Genomic DNA, 26,207 nt, shown 5'->3' with positions numbered 1-26,207 from the left:
AACATTTTGGGTCAGAAGCTTTTTTTGCAGGTTGTGGAAGTCATGAGGCTCAGCAGTTTCACTTAGGCCACCCCTCTTCTGGGTTGGGGACTACTGACTGCAGTTGGCAGAACAAAGCCTAGCTTTGGGTTGGTTGATGAGAATTTCTGGCTTAGGCTCTGGGTGGTCACTACGGGCTCGAACTCCCTTCCCCACCCAGACGGTCTTCCTGACCCACCCTCTCCTTGGCACAGTGCATGCTTTACCTTGCAGGTGAAGGCCTCTGAGCCCTTGGCTTAGGACAGGCAATTTAAATAAGAGCCCACAGACCCGAAGGATGAGGCAAGGCTAGTAAACAACCTAGTCTCTTTATTTGCCCAAGGCCAGCTGTTGCAGGCATGAAGTCTCCAGAGTTCCAGAAGGGATGGAGGAAAGGGGGGACACCCAAATCCTGCTTGTTTCAGGAAGCCTGGAGTTACACATGCTGAGGCCCGCCCCCCTCTGCCTAAAGTTAGGCTACTTCCTTCCATTTTCTACCCCCAACAGAATGAGTTGTAGGCAGCCTGGAGAGTGTCTCAGGAGCCCATCTGGTGGCCTATGTGGGGGGGGGGGGGGGGGGAGGCCAGCCAGGGTCAAGGGCTGGGGATGGGGGAACGGGAGGAGGGGTATAGCTAGGAGAGCAGCTGCTGAGTGGAGGGGAGGGAGGTGAGCACTGAATAGGGGACCCCAGCTGGGGTTCCATAATGACATCAGTGGGGGACAAGCAGAGCTCTCTGTGTCCAGATGGGGAAACTGAGGCGGAGGCCCCTCTAATCTTTGGCAAGGGAGGAGCCTCTCATCAGTTACTACAGTCCATCCATCTTCCCCATGAAGATGTCTCGGGAACTGGAGTGCCTTCCAGGCCACCACTAAGAGCATACATACACCAAGACGTAGCAGCAAGCAGCTGGGTCACCTGGGCACAGAGCCCCTCCACTCCTGACACAGCACAGGAGCACCCTCCCCCACCTCAGCTGCTGGAAGGAGTGCTGGGCTCAGGCGGCTGCTCTCCCTCCCTGCTCTCTCTCCCTGCTCACGTGCCGCCTTGCCCAGAAAGGCTCATTTTTAGCACCTGGCCTCTTTTCCCTGCATACAGGAAGCTCAGGGGTACAGCAGGGAAGGAGGCAGCCAAGGGGGACGGAGGACCTGGAAGCATCCGAGGGGTCTGTGGTTGTCCTGTGTTCCCCTTGCAAAGGTGCTTGGGCTAATCGAGGAGGCCTCAGCCGCCATGCAGGGTGGAGATGAAGAGGATGCTATCCTGGTCCTGCAGCTGGTAGTCCAGCTCTCCCTGGGTCAGGAAAAAGGGGCAGGGACCATCAGAACATGGTCTAGGTCATTGACAGGTATTGGGACACAAAGGAGAAAGGTGGGTGCTCTAGGAAAGAAAGAAAATCCCCAGGAGAAAAATGGAGAGTCTACACATTGACTTTCAAGTCTCCAGGAGGGGTGAGCTCCCAGTTTCCCTCCCTCATTTGGGTCAGAATACAGGAACAGGCTCTTTTAGGGGTGGGAGGGGGCATTAATGAGAGAGATTACCAGCCCTGACTGAAGCCCAGGGTTTCCCACTGGAGCAGGGAAGGCAAGGGCTGGGGTGGGTGTCACTAGTAAGTACTGACCAGCAGTTCCCAGTCGGCATCATTAATCAGGACCAGGATTCCAGGCCGCCTGTGGGGAAGAGGGTAGTGAGGATGCAGGGAGTAGAAGGGAGGAGGCTCAGTCTGTGGGGTACAGGAATGTGGGAGAAGCTTTCCTCCCATTTTCCCAGCAAGTAGAAGCCAGTGTACACAGTCAGGAAACCAGGTCAGACGATCATGGTCTGGAGGGCATGGGCAAAGGTCAGCACCACCTGCCGCCCAGACTTCAGGGAAGGCACCGCACCTCTGCGAGAATCAGCTTCCTGGGCCACATGCTTGAGGGCAGATGAGAGTCTCACAGTTTTGTGGCCCTCCTTTACACAGAAGCCATCCTTGTTCACAAGTGAAATGACTTGCTATAAGGAACTGGACCTTCGCTAGCAAGTCGGGATGGGTGGGAAAGCTCTGTGTCTGAGTGGGTATGTGCATGCAATGACCTGGAACCGTGTCTCTGTGATGCCTCACACTGACCCTACTGACCACATGTACCTATTTAAATGATAAAAAATGAAAATCAAGTGTTTTGAGTGGTATTTGATTTTCAATTCTGTAGAAGTGTGTACAGGTGAGTACAGGCACAGCAGGGGCTGAGGAGTGGGGGCTAGAGGTGAAGAGACAAGCTGCTGAGGCAGCTGGGAGCTACCTGGTGTGGGTGCTGGGAATCACACTCAGGTCCTCTGGAGAACCAGCTTGTGCTCTTAACCTCAGCCACCTCTCCAGCCTGCGTTTGATTTGTAAGACAGGGTCTTGCTATGTCCCCAGACTGTCTTCAAACCTGTGGCAATCCTGCCACCTATTTTGTTTTATTTTATTGAGACAGGTTTTTGTCTGTTATTTTTTATTTATTTTTTTTTTTCTTTTTCTTTTTTTCAGAGCTGGGGACCGAACCCAGGGCCTTAGCAAGCGCTCTACCACTGAACTAAATCCCCAACACCCCCCCCTGTTATTTCTTAAGACAGGGTTTCTCTGTGTGGCCTTGGCTGTCCTGCAACTCCCTCTGTAGACGAGGCTGGCCTAAACTCAGAGATCCACTGGCCTTTAATTACCAAGAGCTGGGATTAAAGATGTGTGCTACCACTCTGTTAAAAATGGAGCACTTAGTTTCTCAGTCATTCTGGCCAACTTTGAGGGTTCAAGCAGCCACAAATGGCAGGAGCTACCACCAGACAGCACTACTGAAGAGTGCTTCTGTCATTAAGAAAAGACCTATGGGGGGTTGGGGATTTAGCTCAGTGGTAGAGAGCTTGCCTAGCAAGCGCAAGGCCCTGGGTTCAGTCCCCAGCTCCGAAAAAAAAAAAAAAAAAAGAAAAGACCTATGGGACAGATGTCCTAGACCAGGATGAGGGGGGGCTCTTGGACAGCCCAGTTCTCTTGGGCAGCATGGCTCTCTTAGCATTTTTCTATACAGAGGATAAGTGAGGGCCCAGAGAAGCACCGTAATTCACCCAGACCTCTGCACGCATCAAGGCTGTGTGGTAACGTGAAGCATAGCCCACGTTTTGGGGAAATTTTACCAAGCTCCTTTCATATGGGTTTTCTTGCTTCTGTTTTGCTTTTTGAGACTACGAACATTATTTCTTTATGTAGTCCTGGTGGTCCTGAAACTCGCTCCATAGACCAGGTTCACCTCAAACTCAGAGATCTGCCTGCCTCTGACTCCCAAGTGCTGGGATTAAAGGTGTGTGTTTCATAGGGGTCTTTAAGAGCCTAAAACGCCTAGTGTGGTAGTAGACAAATAGAAACAGACCTGAGCACAGCTCTATCTTCAGAGGAGTTCAAGAAAATATGGGCCAGAGGACTCAGGGGGATGAGACATTCAGAGACCCAAGACACGGACTTAGACAAGCCTTCCCCCCTCTGCCCTGCTCAGTGATTGGGGATGGGAACTCACACACTGTCTCCCTGGATGAATAGCTCTGGCCGCTCTTTTAGCAAATTCGTCTTGATCCAGACAAGGAGGTTCCGGATATCCCCTAGAGAGAGAGGCACAGAGCAAACAAATGTCAAACCCAACTCATTCCTAGGCCCCAAAGCCATGCCTGGCACAAAGGAAAGTGAACATGGGGTTCCCAGGGCCCAGAAACCTGATTAGGAGAGGTTGGTGACCTGTCAGAGACCAAAGTTCAGTTCCCAGCACCCACACTGCGTGGCCCATGACCACATATGCTTCCAATCTGGGATCTGATATACTCTTCTGACTCAGCATACACTTACACTCACATACATACGCCCACATGTATGTACACATAATTTAAAAGGATTAGAAAAAGGAACTCGGGGACAGAGCTGGGATGATGCTACCTCAACAAGGCTGCTTAGAGGACATCAAAGACTGACACCTTTATCTCTCTTGACAGTCCAGCTGGGGAGGCCTCAGCTTTGCTCATGAGCGAGCAGGGTCTGCATATATTTTCCTTTGTAAGGGGAGAAAAACAATCGCTGAGCCGATATCATCAGTTAATTTCCTCTAGCAGAGGGAGAGAAGGCTCCTCACCAGGCAGACACTGACAAATCACTTTTGCAGAGCCCTGGGGGGGGGTGGCCACCTTGACAGGGCAAGAGGTCCTGGGCTGCCAGGGCCTCTCCTGATCTGCTGCTACCAGTATCTGTGCAGCATGGGGAGGCAGTGGTCTCCAGGGTTACCTGTCCTTTCAAAGGAGCAAGGGGCCAGCCTATAACAAACCGGGACTGGCCTGTATCTACAAGACCCTCCACCCCAGCACCTCCACCACTTTCTTTACTCAAGTTGTTCCTGAGGCTCTTGGAGGTCCTGCTCTCAGGGGGTGACTTGACAAAGGTCCCAGAGAAACAAGTGGCATTTAGGAAGCCCTAGGGGAGCTATCCTGAGCCTTAAAGAGGTCTGCTGCCTCTGACAGTGCCTGAGACAAAGCTCTGAGGCTCAACTGAAGCAAGGTGAATATGGCCTAAGAAGTCCTGCCTAGAGCCCAAAGTCCTGGAACAAAGGACTGAGTTCACAGGAAGTCTCTCTGCCCCCAGTGTGAGCCGCACGCTACAATGCATATGCAGGTCTAGTCTTGGGTAGGGCCAGAGGGTGGAAAGATGCAGTGGGGACTTTTTTGCTGGACACAAATATCCCACAGGGCAAAAAACGGTGTTCATGGACTAAAGCTGTCATCTCACAATTTAAAATTCCCTTTAAACAAAGCGAATGTGTAATTTCCTAGGCAAGGAAGAAGGGTGTTGCCTCCCTCAAGCTGCGCTTGGACTCCTGGGCTCTTTCCCAAGGCCCAGGTTGCAGAGGCTTCCCCTTGGCCCTGAATCCCCTTGGCCTCCATCTTGGCACTGTCTGGTGAGCCGCCAGCCCATACATCTTATGGCTGTTCGATAGAACCATTGGAGTCTGACACATCCATCAGCCAGCCTCAGCCAGCCTCAGCAGCCAGAGCTGTCCCTGCGTGTTTAGACACAGGAAGAACCAAGAAGAGGTTTGCCCAATGACCACAGGCTATATTTGACAGTCTAGGATTCTTTTGGTGACAAGTCCTGGCTCCCTCCAAAGAGAGGGTGCTTCTGGTCCACTTTAGATAGTTTGGAAATGGGGAAAGCTAGTGGTCATGTGGGGGTCATCCACTTGATGACACTGTCATGGATTCCAGAGGGGTGGGGTGGGGGATGAGTCTGCTGCCCAGTGCTGGCTCATTTATCATGATGCTCCTATTTGCTGAGGTCACTCCCTCCCGCTTTTGCCTGCCCCCCTCCAAGCCCGCCCACATTTTTGATAGCTTGTTACCATGGTGAGGCTGCTGTATCACAGCCGCCTGTATTGTCCCTGTGCCTGGATTTGGGGGTGGGGAGAGGTGGAACTCATAGCTCCCTTCTCAGGCTGCAAGGGCCACTCAGACTGGCCTAAAACGCACCCCCGGGACATCTTGCTTGGCTTGCTGAGGCCCAGACAATATGCAAATAGGCTCCAAGCCAGATGGTCGGCTTCCAAAGGCGCCCAAGGGAGGAGGAAGGGTTAAGCAGTCAGGGACTGGTGGCTTGGGGTGGCTCTGGATAGATAGGGGTAGAGACCCTTACTTTCACCTTCTGCCTGCTTTCCTTCCTTCTTGCTCCTCCTGAGTATGGTCTCCCTCCTGGGGCTGCCATTCACAAGACAAACATTTATTGAGCAACTATCCTGTGCAGGACACTAGGTGATTGGGCCAGCAAGATGGATGCAGAGTTTTTCTCATGAAAGAGGGCAGCAGAGGCAGCAGGCATTACTTAATTAGCGGTGCTGTGTGCTCCCTCCTTTGGGACCAGAAAAGGCCTTTCCCAAAGCGCTAACAGCGAAGCTTAGACCTGAAGGATGGATGGGCTTGGGTGGGGATAGCTGTCTGGACAGAAGGAAGGACATATGGAAGGAGCTGAGGCACCATGCCACCGACAGGTTCAAGGCAGCAGGATGGAGAAAGCAGGAGGAGCAGCATTAGAGGTCTGGGAAGAGGGCCTGATCTGGATGAGGTTGCTCCCTTCTTCTGAACCCTAGAAGTTCTGGTGAGCTGTGCTTCTCTGTCCTGCCACAGAACATGGCGCCCCCACTACCCTTCCCAGAGTGAAGTCTGAGGGCTCAGGGATGCTGCTGTCACAACTCTATGCCATGCCAGTGGAGCACCAGAGGGAGGGAGAAGGTGAAGAACGCTGAAGTTGGTATTGGACAGACTTAACTTAGACAAGAGACTTATGTAGCCAGCCTGGCTGGCTATGTAAGCCAAGAACTCCCAATCCTGGGGCTTCCACCTCCCAAGTCCAGAAATTACAGGTATGCACCACCATGCCTTCCACTTTCAGTTTGGAGTTGGACTCCGTTTACTCCTAGTTATACAACCTCAGGAAAGGAATTCTCAAGAGCCTCACCTTTTCTTTAAAACAAAAAAAGAGGGTTGGGGATTTAGCTCAGTGGTAGAGCGCTTGCCTAGCAGGCGCAAGGCCCTGGGTTCAGTCCTCAGCTCTGGGTGAAAAAAGAAAAAAGAAAACAAACAGAAAGAAAAAGACGTAAGACCGCATTGTTACTTAGCTGGAGAGATGGCTTGGCAGCTACGAATGCTCGCTGCTCTCCCAGGAGGACCAATGTTAGGTTCCTAGCACCCATGTGGGTGCACACAGCCACCTTCAATACAGCATAAGAACCTAATACTCACTTCTAGTCTCCTCAGGCAGACTCACTCTCTCTCCTCTCTCATGAATATACAAAAATAAAACTGTAAAAAATGGAAAAGAACATGTGGACCTGGAAAGACGGTTCAATGGTTAAGAGCACCAGCTGTGGGGCTGGGGATTTAGCTCAGTGGTAGAGTGCTTACCTAGGAAGCGCAAGGCCCTGGGTTCGGTCCCCAGCTCCGAAAAAAAGAACCAAAAAAAAAAAAAAAGAGCACCAGCTGCTCTTGCAGAAGGCCCAGGTCTGACTTCCGGCACTCACATGACAGTCGAAGTCCCTTGCGACTCCAGTCCCTGGGGATCTGATGCCCTGTTCTGCTCTCTGTGGGTACTAGGCATGCACATGTCACACAAATATATATGTAGGCAAAACACCCATACACACAAAACTGAAAACTTTGAGAAAAGAGTGTGTTGTTATAAGGATCAAATAAGACAGTCGATAGCATGATTCTTGGAGCTGGGCCTAGAATGTGACTATCGATCAGGAATGTGACTTCCTGAATCCAAGGAAAGAAACTGTCTCTTCTGGACTCTCTAGTATGTTGGCTCTTTGAGTGCTCTGCCTATTGCCTGGCCCCTAACCTTAGAGAGAGGAGCACTACTGCTCACATAGTCCTGGGCTTTCCATAGGATAGGCTGGGTGTTCACTGCAAGCAAGATGTCAGTGACAGAACGGGAGAGGGTATAGCCACGCAGAGGTGTACACTCCTTTAATCTCATCACTCAGGAGGCAAAGGCGGACGGATCTCTGTAAGCTCAAGGCCAGCCCCGTCTACAGCGTGACTTCCAGGACAGCCAGAGATATACAGAGAAACCCTGTTTCAAAAACAAAAACCACAAATCAAACAATCGACAGAAAGGAGAAGGTGTGGGGCTCACACACTGGTCTTAATTCCCAGGTTGCCCAGGCTCTCCCGAGTTCTGTCTCAGATAATCCTCCTGACTCAGCCTCCCATGTAAAGTTGGGACTACAGGCACATGGCGCCACTCTCACCATCTTCCTCCCATTTTAGGTGTCCAGAACAGCAAGATGCCAGTGGCTGGTCAAGCTTCTGGGGCAGGCTGTGTAGGAAGATTCACATTCCAAGGCTGTGCGTGCCACAGTCAGCAATGCACTCAGTACCCTAATGCAAGGTTCCCAGTGCTATCCCAGTGGGGACAGTGGAGAGAAGCTGCTGCTCTGTAACAGACCAGTTAAAGGCCAAACAGAGAAGGCTTGCACCGAGGGCTAGATAGTCTCAGACAAGAAATCACTTCACTTCAACATATTGGTATCATTTATCCTGACAAATGTGGACAGTAATCAACATTCAAAAGCACCGCTGTGAGGATTAAGGCAAAATGCTAGCAGCAACGTGCCACAGATGGGCGTCTAAGCTGGGGACTCAAGTGACTCGATTCTTCATCCTCTGCACTGCTAGAGCCCCGACCTTAAGGTGGCCATGGCGTAGAAACCGTGCTGTGCCCATCTAAGAGAACAAGTATGAAACCTCTACTAGGCTAGGCTTGGTGGTGAGAGCCAGTAATCCTAGTCTTAGGAGGTTGAAGCAGGAGGATCAGGCCATCCCTGGCTATCCAGCAAGTTTATGGGCCAGTGTAGGCTCCACGAAACCCTACCTCAAAAGACTTAGTGTGGGGATCGTCGTCACAGAACAGAAGGACATAGTCAAAGTCTATTATATACGTGTATGAAGATGGTCTTGGGTGACCTTGTAGGATGAGATAAGAAAGGACCCCTTGTTCTTGTGACGCTCCCTTGCTTAGGAGATACTGACAGCCCACACTGGCAAGGCCCCTTAGAGCAGTGGCTCTCAATCTGTGGGTCATGAATTGAGGCAGCAGAGCAGACATCCTGCATAGCAGACACCTATGTTACAATTCGTAAGAGCAGCAAGATTACACTTAGCAAGGATGGTTGGGGTCACAACATGAAGAACTGTATCAAAGTGTCCCAACATTAGGAGGAAACCACTACCTGAGAGTATTAATTCCAGCCCCTCAGAGCTGAAGAGATTCAACCCTGAGAGTGAATCATGGCTGCAGCAGAACTGTATCCAGTCTCTGTGAACACATGAGGACAGGGCTGCTCTGTTTAAACTGCTCTCTCCCAAGTAGAAGTCTGTCTTCTGCCACACCCGTCCACTGGGCCTGCTGAAGCACAGGACCCATGCCAACAAAAGTGTTTTCCCACCTCCACCTGGGCCCCAAAGCTCATCCCTTAAGTGAAAGTGTCCCTTCTCTACCAAGTATAAGGCTGGGCTCCAAGGCAGAGCTCTTCTAGGATTCCCACCCCAGGCCTGAGCTAAAGGAGAAAAAAGAGCTGGCCTGGGAGGAATGAAAGAGAAGAGGGGTGGAGGGAACCTCAGAGGCTCCATTTACAAGTGAATGGGGGTAAGAATGGAGCAGTTTGTGGGCTAAACTGGCCTCAGAAGGAGGTTTACAGATGTGTGAGGGGACGCTCCTCATTGTTTAATTAAGCAGAAAGTGGATCTTTTCAAAAGCAATTTTGCACAGGGACTGGGAAGGGAGGGGAGAGGAGGGAGGTAGGAAAGGGATCAGCAAACAGGCCTGGAGAGCAGAGAAAGGAACAGCTGGCCCCAGAGAGGCTGTGAAATGCATGCTAAGCAGTTTAAACCGCCCAGGAACTGCTGCTCAGCCCCTGCCCTCCCTAGCTTGCTACCCTTTAACACGACTGGAGCAGGGGTGGAGTCTGTCTGTGACAGTGCAGCAGAGGAAAAGGGCCAGCCTGGGCTACATAGAGAGCGCTCCTGTGACAGTCAGTGAATCAACTAATCATCCAGTAGAAATGGCAGGTACCTCCTATGTCAGCAATGAGCAGGCACCAGAGCAGAGAAGGCACCGGACACCTCCAGCCCCATGCAGAGGAACATGATTACTACTCAGGCTCCACTTCTGAGTATTTAGTAAGTGACATGTGGAGGGAACTGTGAAAATGTGGGTATTTTTGGGTCAAGCAAGAGGAAATAAACCATAACTCTACTATTTTATTTTGGATATAGTCTCTTCTGTGTCTCAAGGCTGGCTTCAAGGTTACTCTACCTTTTAACTTCCGGTTGTCCTGCTCCCTCCCCAGCCCCACCCCTAGTTGTAGCCCTGATTTACTTAGTGCTCAGATGGAACCAGGGGTTTGTGCATGCTAGGCAAACCTCAACTAACTTACATCTGCAGCCCAAACTGGTATTTTAATAAACTCCTTTTTAGCTAGACATAGCATGCCTTTAACCCCAGCAGTGGAAGACTAGTAGGTAGATCTGAGTTTAGTGACAAGACAGCCACAACCACACAGAGAAACCCCCTACCAACAAAACATTCCTGGAACTCTATAGACCAGGCTGGCCGCCTCCAGCTCAAATCCAGCTGCCTCTTGCTTCCTGCAGGCTGGGATTAAAGGCGATGCATGGCCTGGTATTCTGATAAACTTCTAACCAGGCTTTGGGATAGAATCTTTTGAGAGGCATCATCTGAGAATTCCTTGTTTCCTCTCAAGGCCACCAAGGCTATGTGACATCAAACTACAGTCACCTTTATTTTCTATGAACCTTCCTTCCCCTGCTACCCTGACATTTAGCTTTGGCAACTTTCTGTCCCAGCAGTCAGTGTGTCCTTCTGGTCAGAGCGAGCCACACAGGCAGACCCGTGAAAGTGAACTCTTTACTTCCAACAGACACCAATGTGATCAAGGACTGAAAACATAACGACCACAGGCCAGGCTCTTCTGATTCCTGCCACCCTCACTGGATGTGGTTTGCCATCAAAGAGGTGCCCAGCACACAGCACTCAGGAAAGGTTACCAAGCATTTCAAATAACCGAATAGAAAATCTCCTTGCTTATTTAGCCTCCCACCCCTGCCCCATGTTCTTCCTGGCAGGATATCTCTGGTGCTCGGGATTGAAGGAGGGCTTCGTGCATGGTAGACAATTACTCTACCACGGAGCCACACTCCCAGCCCCAAAGCTTATTTCTTTCTTTCTTTTTTTTTTTTTTAAATATTTATTTATTTAATGTATATGAGTGCTCCTTCTGCACGTACACCTGCTTGCCAGAAGAGGGCATGGGTTCTCATTACAGATGGTTGTGAGCCACCATGTGGTTGCTGGGAATTGAACTCAGGACCTCTGGAAGAGCAGACAGTGCTCTTAACCACTAAGCCATCTCTCCAGCCCCAAAGCTTATTTCTAACTTACTATTTTTAATTTCTTGAGAAACTCATGCAATTTTTTATTTTCCTTTCTTTTTTGGTTTTCTGAGACAAGATTTCTCTGTGTAGGGGTTGGGGATTTAGCTCAGTGGTAGAGCGCTTGCTTAGGAAGCGCAAGGCCCTGGGTTCGGTCCCCAGCTCCAAAAAAAAGAACCAAAAAAAAAAAAAAAAAAAAAAAAAAGATTTCTCTGTGTAGCCCTGGCTGTCCTAGAACTCACTCTGTAGACCAGGCTGGTTTTGAACTCACAGAGATCCTCCTGCTTTTGCTACTGACTGCTAGGATGAAAGGTGTATGTTACCATATCCATTTTTTTTTTTGTTTTTGGTTCTTTTTTTCGGAGCTGGGGACCGAACCCAGGGCCTTGCGCTTCCTAGGTAAGCACTCTACCACTGAGCTAAATCCCCAGCCCCATATCCATTTTTTTTTAATTCATTTATTTTATATATACCAGTGTCATTTTTGTTTGTTTTTTGAAGACAAGATCTCAAGCTTGGAAGTGGTGGCACGCACCTTTAATTACAACAAGCAGGAGGCAAAGGCTGGCAGATCTCTGCGTTTAAGACTAACATGGTCGGGTTGGGGATTTAGCTCAGTGGTAGAGCGCTTGCCTAGCAAGCACAAGGCCCTGGGTTCGGTCCCCAGGTCCGAAAAAAAAGAAAAAAAAAAAAAAGACTAACATGGTCTAACATGGTCTACGGAGTAAATTTCTGGACAGCCAGGCCTACATAGAGAAAACCTGTCTCAAACCCCACAAAAAGGACAAGGTCTCACTATGTACCTGGCTAGCCTGGAACTCTGTGTAGACCAGGTTAGCTGCTTTCCTGCCTTTGCTTCCCTAGTGCTGGACTTAGGTGTATAACCAACCCCACATTAGCCAGTAAGAATGTTATGCCTAAAAAAAAAAAAAAAAAAAAAAAAAAAGAATGTTATGTCTGCCTGCCTGTCAGTATACCTCATCCCCAGTGCCCCAGAGCTCAGAAGAGGGTCTTGAATCCTGAGATTGTGGGTGCTGCCAACTACAGCTGAGCTGTACAGGAGCAGCCAGTGCTCCAAACAGATGAGCCATCAATCCAGCCATTCTCCTGTGAAGACCAGCCTCCCACCCCTTCCTGCAGAGGTAGCCAGTCCCAGAAAGGAAGGCAAAACACACTTTATAGTCTCATTTTCCCTTGCTACCAGTCATGGCAACCCAAACCATTTCCACTTAGACCATAGACCCACTCATGCCCAGTGGTCCCAGAGAGCAGCCAGGAAATCCAATACTCACAGGGTTCCTCCTGCCCAGGCAAGGTGACTTGATGCTTTTTTACCCCATCAAACAGGAGCTCCGCACCACCTCTACAAAGGAAAGCCAGAGAAAGACAGCTAAGTTACTGCTAACAGGACTGAGATGAATCTTGTAACTGGGGACAGGGCTGCTGGTAAAAGCTGAGGACATGCAAAGACCAAGGTTCAGGAAGAGCCTAGTAACTCGTGACTGCCTCTCAAGATGCCCTTTTACTGCAGTGAAGCAGAAGGAAACCATTTTCACTATTAGTGGAACCCCAAGCCTGCAGCCTCCTTTACTCCTCTGCCTTCCTGAGAGGCTGCTTAGTACACAGCAGTAGAACACAGGCTTTGGAGCTGCCAGCCCAAGAAGGGAACTAGGCCTATCTACCCCTGCCTGCCAGTCACACCCTGACCATGTACCCACCTTTAAAAAGCCTTGACCTTATTTCAAATGTTGCTGAGACAACTTCTGGGGTGCTCTGGAGACGCTGTGCATTTCTGGCCAGATAAAGGTGGGAACAGCTCTGTTCCTTCTCACTGTCATGGCACTCCTGAGCACACAGCAACAGGGGCAAGGGCGCCCACTGGGGCTTGCACTAAGAACAGCCATTCACATCACCTTGTCAGTTGCAGACAGGGTGTTGTTCATCCCATTTCACTCTCTACCCATTCCAGGGAAGGAGGGAGGAGGCAGACATTGTTAATTCCATTTGACAGAATGGAGAACACGCTAAAGCCCGGCTCTCTGGGCTGAAAAGGGTGATAAGCTGGAGTTACGTAACCCCAGAGTTCTTTCTGAAAGCCCCAAGGGCAGAATTCTTTTCGTTTCTGTGTCCCAGCACCTAGCCAAGGGACAGTCAAGAAAGCAGAGATGCTCAAAGCCAAGATTGGAAGCCAGGACTTCAGTGTACGCAGTAGGGCCTTCAGTGTCCCACACTACTTCTTGTGGGTATCCCGATTCCCATCTCCGACTTCACGTGGGGCAGAACTGAGACGGACTTAACAGACTTTTGATGGATGTGATGTTTCCTACCCCCCACCCTTTTCCAGTCTCAGGGAACAGAGATGTCTTGAGGCAGCCCACTAGGAGGCAAAGGCAAGGCAAACATTGTCATGGGGGAGACATGGGACGACTGTCATCTAAACAAGGTCACGCTTTGTTGATGCAGAAATGTGGAGGGGGAGCAGAGGCCCATCTGTGGCTGTGCGCAGGGCCATTTCAGCTGCAAGCCCACACAGAACCTCCATTTATCCCCTTCTAAGAGCTTCATTTTCTGCTGGGTAGGGCTTGGCACATGCAGCAGCTGGGCTGGGGGAGGGTGATAAGCAGGGGGTTCAGGACTTAAGGGTCAGGGAAGAGGGGTGGGAACTGAAGGCAAATCATCAAGAGTGGCCAAACCTGGTAGTGCCAGGCTCTGAGGCCGAGCCTGTTTTTCCTCTTACAAACAGATGACGAGCAAAGCAGTGAGGCTTTGAGTGACCTGTCACTGTTGTGGGCTAGGCCAAGGGAGAGGCTAGTACTTCCCTCAGCACAACTGGAGTGAGAGAAGAGGCACACCTAACCTCAGGGCTGATTTAGGGAGGCAGACATGAGGCTGTTTGCACCCCAGAGGCCTAAGGCCAGGGTGTCTTCTGTTTTATAAGATTTGCCATTCAAATTTAATCAAGACACCTCCATCTGCTTTCAATACCTCAATTCCTGGTGTGATCTGCTAACACCACAGGTATTACATGTCTTAGTTACTTCTTTAAAATGTATCTATCTATCTAAAAGACGGTCACCTCTTGGGAAATAGAAGCAGGAGACACAAGAATTCAAGGGTCTCTTCAGCTACATAATAAGTTTATGGCTAGCTTGTATTAAATGAGACCCACTTCAGTAACCAATCAACCCACCAACTAACTAATCACCACCACCACCACCAAATCTACTCATCCATATTTATTCTCCGGCTAATCATGAAACACAATAGTCTCTAAATGAAATAAGGCCTGGCATACAGCAGGGATTTAAAAATATACATTTGCCACACCAATGAATATGACTACTTTTCCTAATCCTTGGATCTCAATAGTGTATCCAGCCTCCTCCCCACACTCATGGGAAGGGAGCCTCACATTTGGGCCACTGCTACCTTGAACTGAAGAAGCCCAGACACTCCTGCACTGTACTTCTGATTCCGTATGTCCTCAAACACGCTCTATAGGGCTGAGAAGTGTAGCTCAGTCAGTACAGTGTTTGCTGTGCCTTTAGGAAGTCTCAGATTCCACTGCCAGCACTGCAGACCAGGCATGATGGCGCATGCCTGTAATCCCAGCACTGGGGAGACAGAGATATAAGGGCCATCCTCTGCTACCTACTGAGTTTGAGATATTGGCCATCTTGAATATCATGTCTCAAAAAACAAAAAGAAGCCTGATGGTGGTGTGCATTTTAATCCCAATGCAAGGGAGGCTAAGGCTAAGGATTTCTGAGTTCCAAGACAGCCAGGGAAACCGTGTCTTGAAAAACAAACAAAACAAAACCACCTCTGATAACAGCAGTTCAAGAGGCATGCCAAAAGAATTAGTTCTAACAAGAAAAAGATGAGAAGCCTTCTAAAGGACCTAACAGAGCTGGTGGCACCAAGAAGATCCCGTCCACCCAGTGCTTAGAGACAACAGTTTCTAGACTTCCCAGGACCAGTGAGAATGATGGGCATTACAGATCCTTTGAAATCTTCTCAGCTTTATAGTAAAAGGTGAAGCCTATCTGTCAAATGACACAATTAATCAAAAGTTGGAGGTAAAAACATGTAAGATGACTGGCAGGGTGGCACATGCCTGCAATCTCAGTACTCAGGAAGCAGGAGGACCAAGAGTTCAAAGACAGCCTCAGCTAACATAGAAAGCTTGAGGCCAGTCTGAGCTCCTACCTCCAAACAACACCAAAAGGGGAGGACAGAGAGAAGGCTTCTGGGTTTGGCAACCATTTATAGAAAGCTCTCTCACTATGTACCCAGCCTAGCCTCAAAACTACAAAGATCCAACAGCTCCTTCATTCCAAATGTTGGGGTAACAGACAGGAGCCACAATGCTCCGCGCAGCTGCAGTTCTGATGGGTCACTTATCTGGGGCACTGGGGAAGGAGATGCACAGGCGGGTAAAGAAGATTGTCCTGTCTTGCTGAAGGTCAATATTTCTCTGAGAGGCAAAGGAGGTGGAGGCTAGTAAAGAAGCAATTGTATAGGTCTGTAAGCTCTGAAGGCAACGGTCTTATTCACTTTATGACTTCCTTACTGTTGCCAGCACAGTATCTGGCAGAAAGAACACATCTCTGCTGAGTAAACTCCATGTCTCACTGAGTGAGAATGAAAGACAAGTTGGCTACCAGTAGACATTAGCACCGAGAGCCTGTAGCTTCTTCCTCTTCAGTTCTGCTGAGGCTGGTCAAGGCATCAGGAAGCCCCCTCTTATCCTCAGTCTGGGAAGTGGGAGGGTACTGTGTTAGCTGGGCTAAGGTTCGAAGAGGCAAAACAGTCAGGAGGCCAGACCAATGTAGTTCTAATTGGATCCAAGCAGCAAGACAATATCATCAATTAAACTGCATTTAACATTCATGAGACTACTCCCTTCCAAGGGATAGAAATGCTGAACTCTGTAGGGAATAGACAGAGTGCTATTTATCTTTGTATCCTTGGTGTCTGGCTCACTGCCTGGCACATGGTAGGCACTCAATAAATGACTGGTGAATGAACTGCCCAGTGAAGGGACAACATGAAAGGAATGGGGGGCATCCAAAGGGGAAGAAAGGCATTCAGAAGGAATTTTACACTTCTACCACAGTTTTCCCTTCACTTCAACCTTGGCTTGTTCATACACACACACACACACACACACACACACACACACACACACACACCCCTAGCTTTTCCATGATTCTAGAAACCAACCACCCTTCTCTAGAAGCCTCAGCCTTTTGTCTGTTCTCAGCTCCCAAGTCTATCTTCTGCAGGTTCTGAAATCATGACAGGCATTCTGTGTGTTGGAAGAACAAACTAGTGATTTGAGACGGCTTTCACTTTTCCCTGTGTTCCTTCAAGTAATGATATGTACCCCAATCTGGACTTTTTCATCGTGTGCATAATATACTGCCAGTGTTGGTCGCTCCCTCCGTGGCATCTTATTTATCCCTGTATCTCCTCTGGACTCTGCAGTCGTCACTTACCAAACTACTTTGCAAGAGATTAAAGCCTAATTAAAACTCTAAGATTTGAGAAAGAGAAGGGTCCTGTCTTGGCCACATCTTCCTCTAGGAAGAAACTAGGCAGGAATTGCCGCCTGAAGACAGAACTGGCGATTATTCAACAGAGAGACTCGTGCTCCCCTTAGAAGTTCAAAAGCCAAACGAGGTGAGTCAGGCTCAGAATGGCACAGGTAAAACATGCTGGAAGACGGCCTGCCTCCGAGTCCTACGAGACACAGATCAAGGCGAGGGACTCCTAACACATTTCCCTAACGGTGTGTGCGCCTCTATTCTTGGACTCACGGCCTCGTCGCCCACGGAGACCGCGCCAGTCAGAGGCCAGGGGGTTATCCCGGCTCTCAGAGGGCGACAGTAACCTCGGCAGACCGAGGGAGGTCCGGAGTTTCAGGTCTTACGGCTTCGCTCCATCCCCAAGGCGACCCAGATCTCACTCACCCGAACTCCACCTCCACACATAAGGGCGCCGCCATGTTGAGGAAGCCAAACTAGCAGGACACGCCCTTTAACTTCCGGAGTGCTCGCGTACTTCCGGTCGCCACTAGGTAGCGTAAACGGAAGAGGCGGTACCCGGGAGCGATTCAGTGGGCTGGGGAATTGATTGTCTAGGTTATTTGCAGACCTGGCAAAAAACCTGGGCAGGAAGGAGGAGACGTCTAAGGGGAAGAAATTCATCAGCGTCCAATGACCCGACTGTGAGCCACGTACTGTTGATTTTTAACTGGTTACAAATCTGTTTTCGAGCTAGGCGTGGTGGCACACACCTTTAATCCTAGCCCTTAGAAAAAGGCAGAGAAGGTGGATTATGTGAGTGCAAGGCCAGACTAATCTACATCTACGTAGGGAATTTCAGGACACTCGGGGCTCAAAAACAACAGAGAACCCACAAACAATTTTGTCAAACCTGCCTTAAGCTTAAGGGAGTAATACTTGCTATCTCCAAATTCTTAATTCGGACCCAGTTGTCTCTCCGGAGCTGCCTTACTATCCAAACATCTGTGTCAGATGGTGATTTATATGCCTTCTCCTCTGCGGTTATTGAGTTAACAATGTGTCTGGCAGATTGTTTGGTCCTATGGAGAGAGAGTGATAAAGGACGTAACTGAAGTTTCTGTCTCTAGGTCTTTCAGTGAAGGGGGGGAAGGGAGGACCACACACACACACACACACACACACACACACACACACGACACACGACTATAATCAAATGTACGAACCACAATAATACATGTGAAATCCTAAACTGAAATACATTTTCTGAAGTTACAAAATCAGTATGATAGAGACTTGCAAAAGAAAACGTTAGGGCTGAGGAGATGGCTCATCTGCTAAAGTGCTTGCTGTCAAAGTGTAAGGAACCGAGATAAGATCCCTAGCACCCACCTGAAATGATGGGTGGACATGGGAGCCTGCCTGTAAAACCAGTGCTGGGGAGGTGAGGATGGTCTCCTCCAAGCAAGCTGGCAAGAGATACTAGCCAATGAGCAAGCTAGACCCGCCTCGATCCATAAAATGGTGGACTAGAGAGGTGGCCCAGAGGTTAAGAGCACCAGCTACTATTCTAGAGGACCCAGGGTTGGTTCCCAGCACCCACATAGCAGCTGACAACTGTCTGTAACTCCAGTTACATATAAAAGGCAAAAACCAGTACACTGAAAAATAAATCTTTTTTTAATATATGGTGGAGAACGATGATTGAGGAACACACACAAAGATAAAAAAGAGTGTCATCTGGAGATGTAGGCCAAAGGTACAGTGCTTGCCTTGGCACAAGGGCATGGGTTTGGGCCCAGTACTGGGTGGTGTATATATGAGACACACCACAGTGGACTTTCTGGGCTCTAAACTTTTATTAAAGTTAGCCAGGTATATATGAGGACAGCATAGGTTGCAAACTAACTGGAAGGTTCAGGGAGCAAATTGGAGAGCAGGGAGCTTGGCCAAAGGTTAGGCTAAAAATGTAGGCAGGGGTTGGGCTACGTCGGGGCACAGCTTTAATCCCAGCATTCAGGAGGCAGAGGCAGGCAGATCTCTGAGTTGAGGACAAGCAGGGCTACACAGAGAAACCCTGTTTTGACAAAACAAAAAGTAGGCAGAGCCAAGCCATGTCTTCTAAAGTCTAGGAGAGAAGGGAGGCTATTGAAGATGTGAGGAGGACGGAAGCAGCTGATTGACTGATTGATTGATTTAAAGTACGCTATAGATGTCTTCAGACACACCAGAAGAGGGCATCGGATCCCATTACAGATGGTTGTGAGCCACCATGTGGTTGCTGGGAATTGAACTCAGGAACTCTGGAAGAGCAGTCAGTGCTCTTAACCACTGAGCCATTTCTCCAGCCGCCCCTCCCCACCCCCCACCCCCCGTGGGACTGTTGTAAATACTGTTTAAAGTACATTAGTTTGGGAGCAGTTGCCTAATTATCTGCCTAGAATACACAAAGCCCTGGGTTTGAACTACAGCTATGTGGAGATCAGTGGCTATGCTGCTGTATGCCTGAGATCAGAGCACTCAGTGGGAGTGCAAGGTAACCCTAAATTAGGGATGTGATGCTGTGTAGAAAAGGGAGGGAAAGGTACGGTGGCAAGGGCCTTCATGCAGCACTCAGGAAGCAGAAGCAGGAAGCAAAATAACATGTCAGGAAGCTCCCCAACATCAGCTTACGCTACAGTGAGACCCTGTCTCAAGACAAAACAGAGCAACAAAGTCTATCAAAACACCTTTTGATTTGTAGTTTTTGAGAGAGTAGCCAAGCTCACCTTGAACTTGCCGCAATGTTCTTGCTTCAGTCTCCTGAATGCTGGGATGAAGGTCACTACTCTGGCTTTTACTTACTCTTTGCTATCTTTTGAACAATGTAACTTGAAAGCCACCAACGCAACGTCATAGATCCAACCCTTGTTAGAAATGATGCTCAAGGGGCTGGAGAGATGGCTCAGTGGTTAAGAGCACCGACTGCTCTTCCAGAGGTCCTGAGTTCAAATCCCAGCAACCACATGGTGGCTCACAACCATCTGTAATGGGATCCGATGCCCTCTTCTGGTGTGTCTGAAGACAGCGACAGTGTACTCCTATATAAAGTAAATAAATAAAATCTTAAAAAAAAAAGAAAGAAAGAAAGAAATGATGCTCAGGTGACAAGGCAGGTAGATCTCAGTGAGTTTGAGGCCAGCCAGGGTGTCAAACAGAAAACCTGTCTCGGAAGCCAAATAAGTGAATGAGTGAGTGAATGAATGAATGAAAATGAAATGTTGCCAGGAATGCTAGTGATTCATGCCTATAATCTCAGCAGTCAGGAGGGAGAGACAGATACATCTGTGTGCATTCTATGTTAGCAGAGGCCCTGTCTCAAAACTAAACACAAAGCTGGGGGGGGTGGTGACAGTGACATACACACATTTGGGAGGCAGAAGCAGGCAGGCAGATCTTGGACATAAAGGTTAGGGTTCAAGGCCAGCCTGGTCAACTTATGGAGTTCCAGGACAGCCAGGGCTACACTAAAAAAATCCTGTGTTTGAAAATTAAAAAAAAAAAAATTAAATGTGGGGTTCCCAGCAGGAACATGACTTACAACTCTCTGAAACTCTAGCTCCAGGGGGTCTGATGCTAAATCTCCAGATGCCAGACACTCACATGGTGTACATACATACATACATACATGCAGCGAAAACACTTGTACATGTAAAATATTAATTATGATCGTCACTCACTCAGGTAGTTCCCACAAACGCCATCTTAACTATCTTTCTTTTTCTTTTTAGTTTTTTTTTTTTTTTTTCGGAGCTGGGGACCAAACCCAGGGCCTTGCGCTTCCTAGGCAAGCGCTCTACCACTGAGCTAAATCCCCAACCCCCTTCTTTTTAGTTTTTTGAGACAAGGTCTTTCTATATAACCTGGTCATCTTTAAACTCACCCTGTGGATCAGGTTGGCCTCAAACTCAAGAGATCCGCCCACCTCTGCCTCCTGAGTGCTGGAATTAAAGGTGTATGCCATCACTGCCTGGCTAAGATTATACATTTTAAAAGTGTCTTTCTCTGCAGACAAGTTACGTTTGTTCCAAGTTATATTAAAGGTGTTATAGATTTTTATATTATTCTACTGTTCATTATTACATTTTTATTCCATTGATTTGTGTGCATACATGTGGACCTGAAACAGAATAAGGACAGCAGCTAAACCACCTCACACTCCCAACAGCAAGCCTTCTTCTTCCCTTTCTAATGATTCCTATTTATTTATTTATTACACATTGGTGTTTTGCTTGACTGTGTGTCTGTGTGAGGGTGTTGGGTCCCCAGAACATGGGGTTTCAGACAGTTGCGAGCTGCCTTGTGGGTGCTGGGAACCAGAGTTCTCTAGAAGCAGCAGCCTCTCTCTTCACCTTTGAGCATCTCTCTAGGCCGTTTCTTTTTTCTCTTTGGAATTATTTTGTCTTCTGCGATTATTTGCACCATCATGCTAAGCCTAACTGCTCTGGTTACTTTTTCACGTTGGCGCTTGGGATTGAAGCAGGGTCTCCTGCACACTACATAAAGGTTCTAATGCTGAGTGACCTCCCGCCCCAGTCCTTTCTAGTGTGTGTGTGTAGACCAGGTCAGCCTGTGCCTTCCTCCGGAGCCATCCACTGTAACTATTATTTTTGAGACAGGGTCTCGCTATGTAGCCCTGGCTGGCCTTGACATATATATAGGTTGGAGCCTATGGCCTCCAAGTGCTGAGATTAAAGGCTTGGACTAGCTACTAAGCTTGGCTTGCCTGCCTGCCTGCCTGCCTGTCTTCCTTCCTTTCTTTTTTCCCTTCTTTCTAAGATTTATTAAGGAGGGGCTGGAGAGAGTTCAGTAGCTGCTCTTCCAGGAGAATGGACCAGGGTTCAAGTCCCAGCACCCATATGATGATTCACAACCATCCAAATTCCAGTTCTAGTGAAAGGTAGAAGTTTTTTGTTTTGTTTTTTCTTTTTTCCGGAGCTGGGGACCGAACCCAGGGCCTTGCGCTTGCTAGGCAAGCGCTCTATCACTGAGCTAAATCCCCAACCCCTAGAAGTTTTAAGGTTGCCCTCCTAGACAAAAGTTTAGAGCAGAAGAAAGAAACTGGTCAGGCCCTGGAACTGCAATTACATCAGCCGGTTCAACAGCTTTTTCCCAGGAACTAGCTGACCATAAAGTTAGATTAAAATCTTGAGAAGCAGAAAGCTTCTCCCAGGAACTGACAGACCATAAAGTTAAACAGAGAGTTTCTCCTTGTGATTTTTCACTGGTATTCTCCACACTTTCCAATGACGCCATCCCTGCCCCCTTGGGTTGTGGTTTCTTCCTTTAAATACCTCTTCTCCCAGTCTCTCAGGGTCGAACTCCAATGCCCCTGTGTGGGATACGAGTCTTGACCCCAGTGCACTGGTTCCAATCAATAAACTTCATGTAAATTACAGCAAGGATGGTCTTACGTGAGTTCTTGGGGGGTCTCGTCATCCCCAGACTTGAGTGATGGTCTCCCCACTCTGGGGAGGTCTTTCACTAGAAAGTCCTACGGTCCTCTTCTGACCTCCTTAGGCACTAGCTACATACATGGCAAACATACATATAAGCAGACAGAAAAAAAAAAAACTAAAAAAAATATTAAGGAAAATGAAAAAAACCCCAGAGTGGAAGGAGCTCTGAGGGAGGAGTGGGAGGAGTTCATAGGGAGGGGTGGGAGGAGCTCTGGGAAGGAGTGGGAGGAGCTCTGGGGGAAGAGTGGGAGTAGTTCCGAAAGAAATAACAAACCTTGATTTTTTTTTTTTTTTTCCCCAGACAAGTTCTCTCACTGAGACTGGGGTCTTGAGGATAGGGTAGGCTGACTGGCCTGTCTCTACCTCCCCAGCCAGCACTGGTGTACAGACTGAGTTACTCCCTCTGCCCTTCTTCAGACTGTTTTTGTTTGTAGATTTATCTGTGTGTGTGTGTGAGTGTGTGTGTGTATGTGTGAGTGTGTGTGTGTTCTTGAATATTCATGTGGCTACCCACTGAGACCAGAAGAGGGTGGAGGCCCTGAAGCTGGAGTTACTTACTTGCTACCGGGAGTCACAAGACACAGGTGCTAGGGACCGAATGGTCCTCTGAAAAAACAGCAAGCACTCTTAACCACTCTGATATCTTTCCCGACATTAAAAATCTTTCTTGGGGTTGGGGATTTAGCTCAGTGGTAGAGCGCTTGCCTAGGAAGCGCAAGGCCCTGGGTTCGGTCCCCAGCTCCGAAAAAAAGAACAAAAAAAAAAAAATATCTTTCTTTTGTAAACTCCAGCTTTCTCTCATATTAAGGAGTCCTGAAACTACTCTCTGTACTTACTATAAGTCAAGAATCCATGGCTAGGGTTGGGCTCAAAGGTTAAGAACCCCAGCTGTTATTTTAGAAGACCTGGGTTAATTCCCAGCTATCTACACAGTGACTCTCAATTACCTACGACCCCGTTTCTGAGGATCACATGCCCTTGCTCTTCCGGCCTCCAAAGGGACTGTGCATACATGCAGGCCAAACACCCACACACATAAAATAATAAAATAAACTTTAAAAAAGCTGCACATAATTTTAATCCCAACACTCAGGAGGCAGAGGTATGTGGATCTCTGTTAGTTTTAGGTCAGCCTGGTCTACATAGTGAGTTTCAGGCTAGTCAGCTAGTCAGGGCTATCTCAAAAAAAACAAGAAAAGAAAAGAAAAAAGGAAAAAAAAAGGAAGAAAAGAAAAAAAGAAAGAGACAAAACAACAATAAAAACCCCAAAGCTAGAGAGCACTGGCTGCTTTTCCAAAGGACCCCAGCACCCACATTGCAGTGTTAGACCGGGAGCGGGGGTGGGGGGTCGGGGGTGGGATGGGGAGAAACAAACTCCAGTACTGTCTGATTAAAGCAAGCTGTATTTAGCAGGGTACAAGGGACTGGCTCAATGGCTGTTTTGCCCCAAGTGGTGATTTCAGAGAGCAGTCCCTCACTGGCTTTTTGCGGTCCCTTTTAGGGGGAAGGTTTAGGGTTGATAGTGATGATTGGCTGTTAGGACCTGGACAGCAGAGGGGCTCAAGGCTACCCACCTTTGGGGTAGGTAGGTGTAAGACTATATCATTCGGAAGAGAGTCATCAGGACACCAGGCCTGTGGGTCCTGTTTTGGTTCCACAGCTCACGACTGTAACTCCAGTTCCAGGGGATCCAATGCTCTCATACAAATATGCATGCAGGCAAAGCCCAATGCACATACTAACATAGAGTGAATGAATAAACAGAGAGTACTGGCTGGTCACTATCTAGAGGCTGGCTCGATTATCATCACTCATAGCGGCTCCTGGAAGGCCAGCTTCAGGAAATCCAATGCCCTCTTAAGTTCGCAAGATAAATAAAGACATTAAAAAAAATATTAAGGGGCTGGTGAGGTGGCTCAGTGGTTAAGAGCACTGACTGCTCATCCAGAGGTTCTGAGTTCAATTCCCAGCAACCACATAGTGGCTCACAAACATCTGTAATGAGACCCCATGCCTTCTTCTGGGGTGTCTGAAGACAGCTACAGTGTACTCATATAAATAAATACATCTTTTTAAAAAAATAAATAAATACATCTTTTTAAAACATTTTAAAAAATTAAAAACAAAACAACATTCGAGAATGCATTTAGTCCAGTGCTGACCTAGCTCAAAGCTCTGGGGTCAGTAAATCCCTAGAACCTGTAAACTGGGTGTGAAGATATTCATCTGTCACCCCAGCAGTCCTCATGGGAGTCCCTTTCAGGAACATGATGAGTCCGAGTTCAGGCTTCATCTGAACAGAAGCACAGGTTGGCAGCATTGGTCCTGCTGCTACTGCCACTGTGTCCAGAACCAAGCTTAATCCATCAGTTAGAAACGGAACAGGTTGAGCATTGTGTTCCCTCAAAGAGCATTTGTTGATTGAACTTTGCGGTGCCCAGCGGTAAAGCCGTGGTAGATTACACCTTGTATATTCCTCCCATTTTTCAGATGACAAAACTGAGTCTCCCAAAGCCAGGCCTTCGGGACCTGCCCCTCCCCACTGCTTCTCACTTAAGGCCAGAGTCTCAACCAAATAACTTTCCCCTAGTATCCCTTGCAGTAGAGGGTCCGGGGCCCCAGCCTGCGAGCCAGGGAGTAGTCTTCCATCCTCTCTGAAGCTCCAAGAGAGACAATAGCGAGGTCGCGGGCGGAGGCGAGGGCGCAAGTGCCCCCCTGCCCGCCGCCCTTTGTTTTCCCGCCGGCCCCCTCGCGCGCCCCGGGAGGCTGGGAGGCGCCTCTCGCAGGCTTCCTCCTCCCATTCTTGTGCTAATTGGGTGTCAAGCTGAGATCAGTGAGAAAGAAATCCGCCCCGGCTCGGGTTAAACTGCCGCCAAAGACGAGGGCTGAGCCCAGAATTTGATTAGGCCAGAAGGAAGCCGCGGCCCGGGGGAGGGGTGGCTAAGCTTTCAGGTCCCCTTTGAAAGTCACTGGGTCGCCCCCGCCCTCGCCACAACGGCCTCTATGGGCCTCTGGAAGGTATTTAACCTTCTTCCTAGGAATTGAAAACGATAGCCACACACTGGCCTGGGCAGCCACTTGCCTGTCCCGAGCACCGCTGGACCTCCAAGGATGCAGGAGGCTGGCCCTTCCAGGAGCGCTCTGCTCAGCATCGAGGCGGGGCGGGGTGGGGTGGGGGCGTTTACCTCCAGACTCCTTGGTGTTTGGAGAGAAACCTAGTCTCTTGTTCTTCATTGGTGGGATGAGGATAAAATCCTACCCGTTCTGTGTTTGATGGGCATTAAGAGTCTGTAAGGGAGTGATTGATCTCCTAGGGGGCGCCTTCCGGAAGGGTTCAATGCTCACACCTTCCAGCTTCGACACCTTTCCCCAACCACACAGCTCCATTGCCATACCGGTTTTTACTGGTTATTTATTTATTATTTTAATTATATATAGGTCTTTGTGCATGTTTATGTGAGTGCAGTGTTTGCACAGTCCAGAAGACAGCATCGAATACCCCAGAACTGGAGTCAAAGGCAGATTTGAGTCACTCAAGGCTGGTACTGGAAACTCTTGTCCTCTACAAAAGCAGTATGAATTCTTAATGACTGAGCCGGCTTCTCTAGTCCCTTATATTTCAAAGTTACATTTCAACCCCTCTGATAGCACCTTCCTCCTCCTCTGAAACAAAATTTTATGCATTTACATGCTGCACGTATGTGTACTATGTGTGTATGGGTGCTGAAAACCCAGCCGCAAGTTAGCCACTGGGCCATCCTTCCAGTCTGCCCCACTCCTTTCCTGGCTGGCCTGAAACTATGTAGACTAGTTTGGCTTGAAAGCGGAGATCTACCTGCCTCTGCTTCCCAAGTGTTAGTACCAAAGGTGTGAGGAACCGTGACCAGCTGGTCTACTGTTTTGTTTTGTTTTTGTTTTGTTTTGAAGCTTTGACCCATTCTGCCTGGTATGCTTCCTTGAAAGGCCTCCTGTTGCTAAGCCCTGGTGCACAGAACTCGTAATGGCAGCACTCCATCTAAGGCGGAATGATTCCTGCAAGCTGCAGGGCAGTTAAGGCTCCACAGGGAGAACATTTCAAAACCAACAGAGCAGTGCTCCTGTGTCCCAGGGCACACCTCATTCGGTCCATGTCCTAGCAGCTACTGCTGCTGTGCTCCATGGAGTTGGATC

At 48.7% G+C, this 26,207-nt stretch overlaps 1 protein-coding gene across 2 annotated transcripts; it reads right to left on the bottom strand.

The window, feature by feature from the left end:
* Positions 1–317: 317 nt before the first annotated feature.
* On the bottom strand, positions 318–25,286 carry Urm1 (ubiquitin related modifier 1). Of its 2 annotated transcripts, none has more exon segments than NM_001137562.2 (5): positions 318–1,306; positions 1,635–1,683; positions 3,544–3,625; positions 12,304–12,374; positions 16,987–17,041. In NM_001137562.2, coding segments are annotated over 5 exon segments (306 nt in total). In that variant the 5' UTR covers positions 17,022–17,041; the 3' UTR covers positions 318–1,237.
* Positions 25,287–26,207: the final 921 nt, after the last annotated feature.

This window comes from Rattus norvegicus, chromosome 3, assembly GCF_036323735.1.
Source record: "Rattus norvegicus strain BN/NHsdMcwi chromosome 3, GRCr8, whole genome shotgun sequence".
Taxonomy (NCBI): domain Eukaryota; kingdom Metazoa; phylum Chordata; class Mammalia; order Rodentia; family Muridae; genus Rattus; species Rattus norvegicus.
The sequence above is the reverse complement of the archived record's forward strand: the minus strand, read 5'-3'. Positions and strand labels throughout refer to the sequence as shown.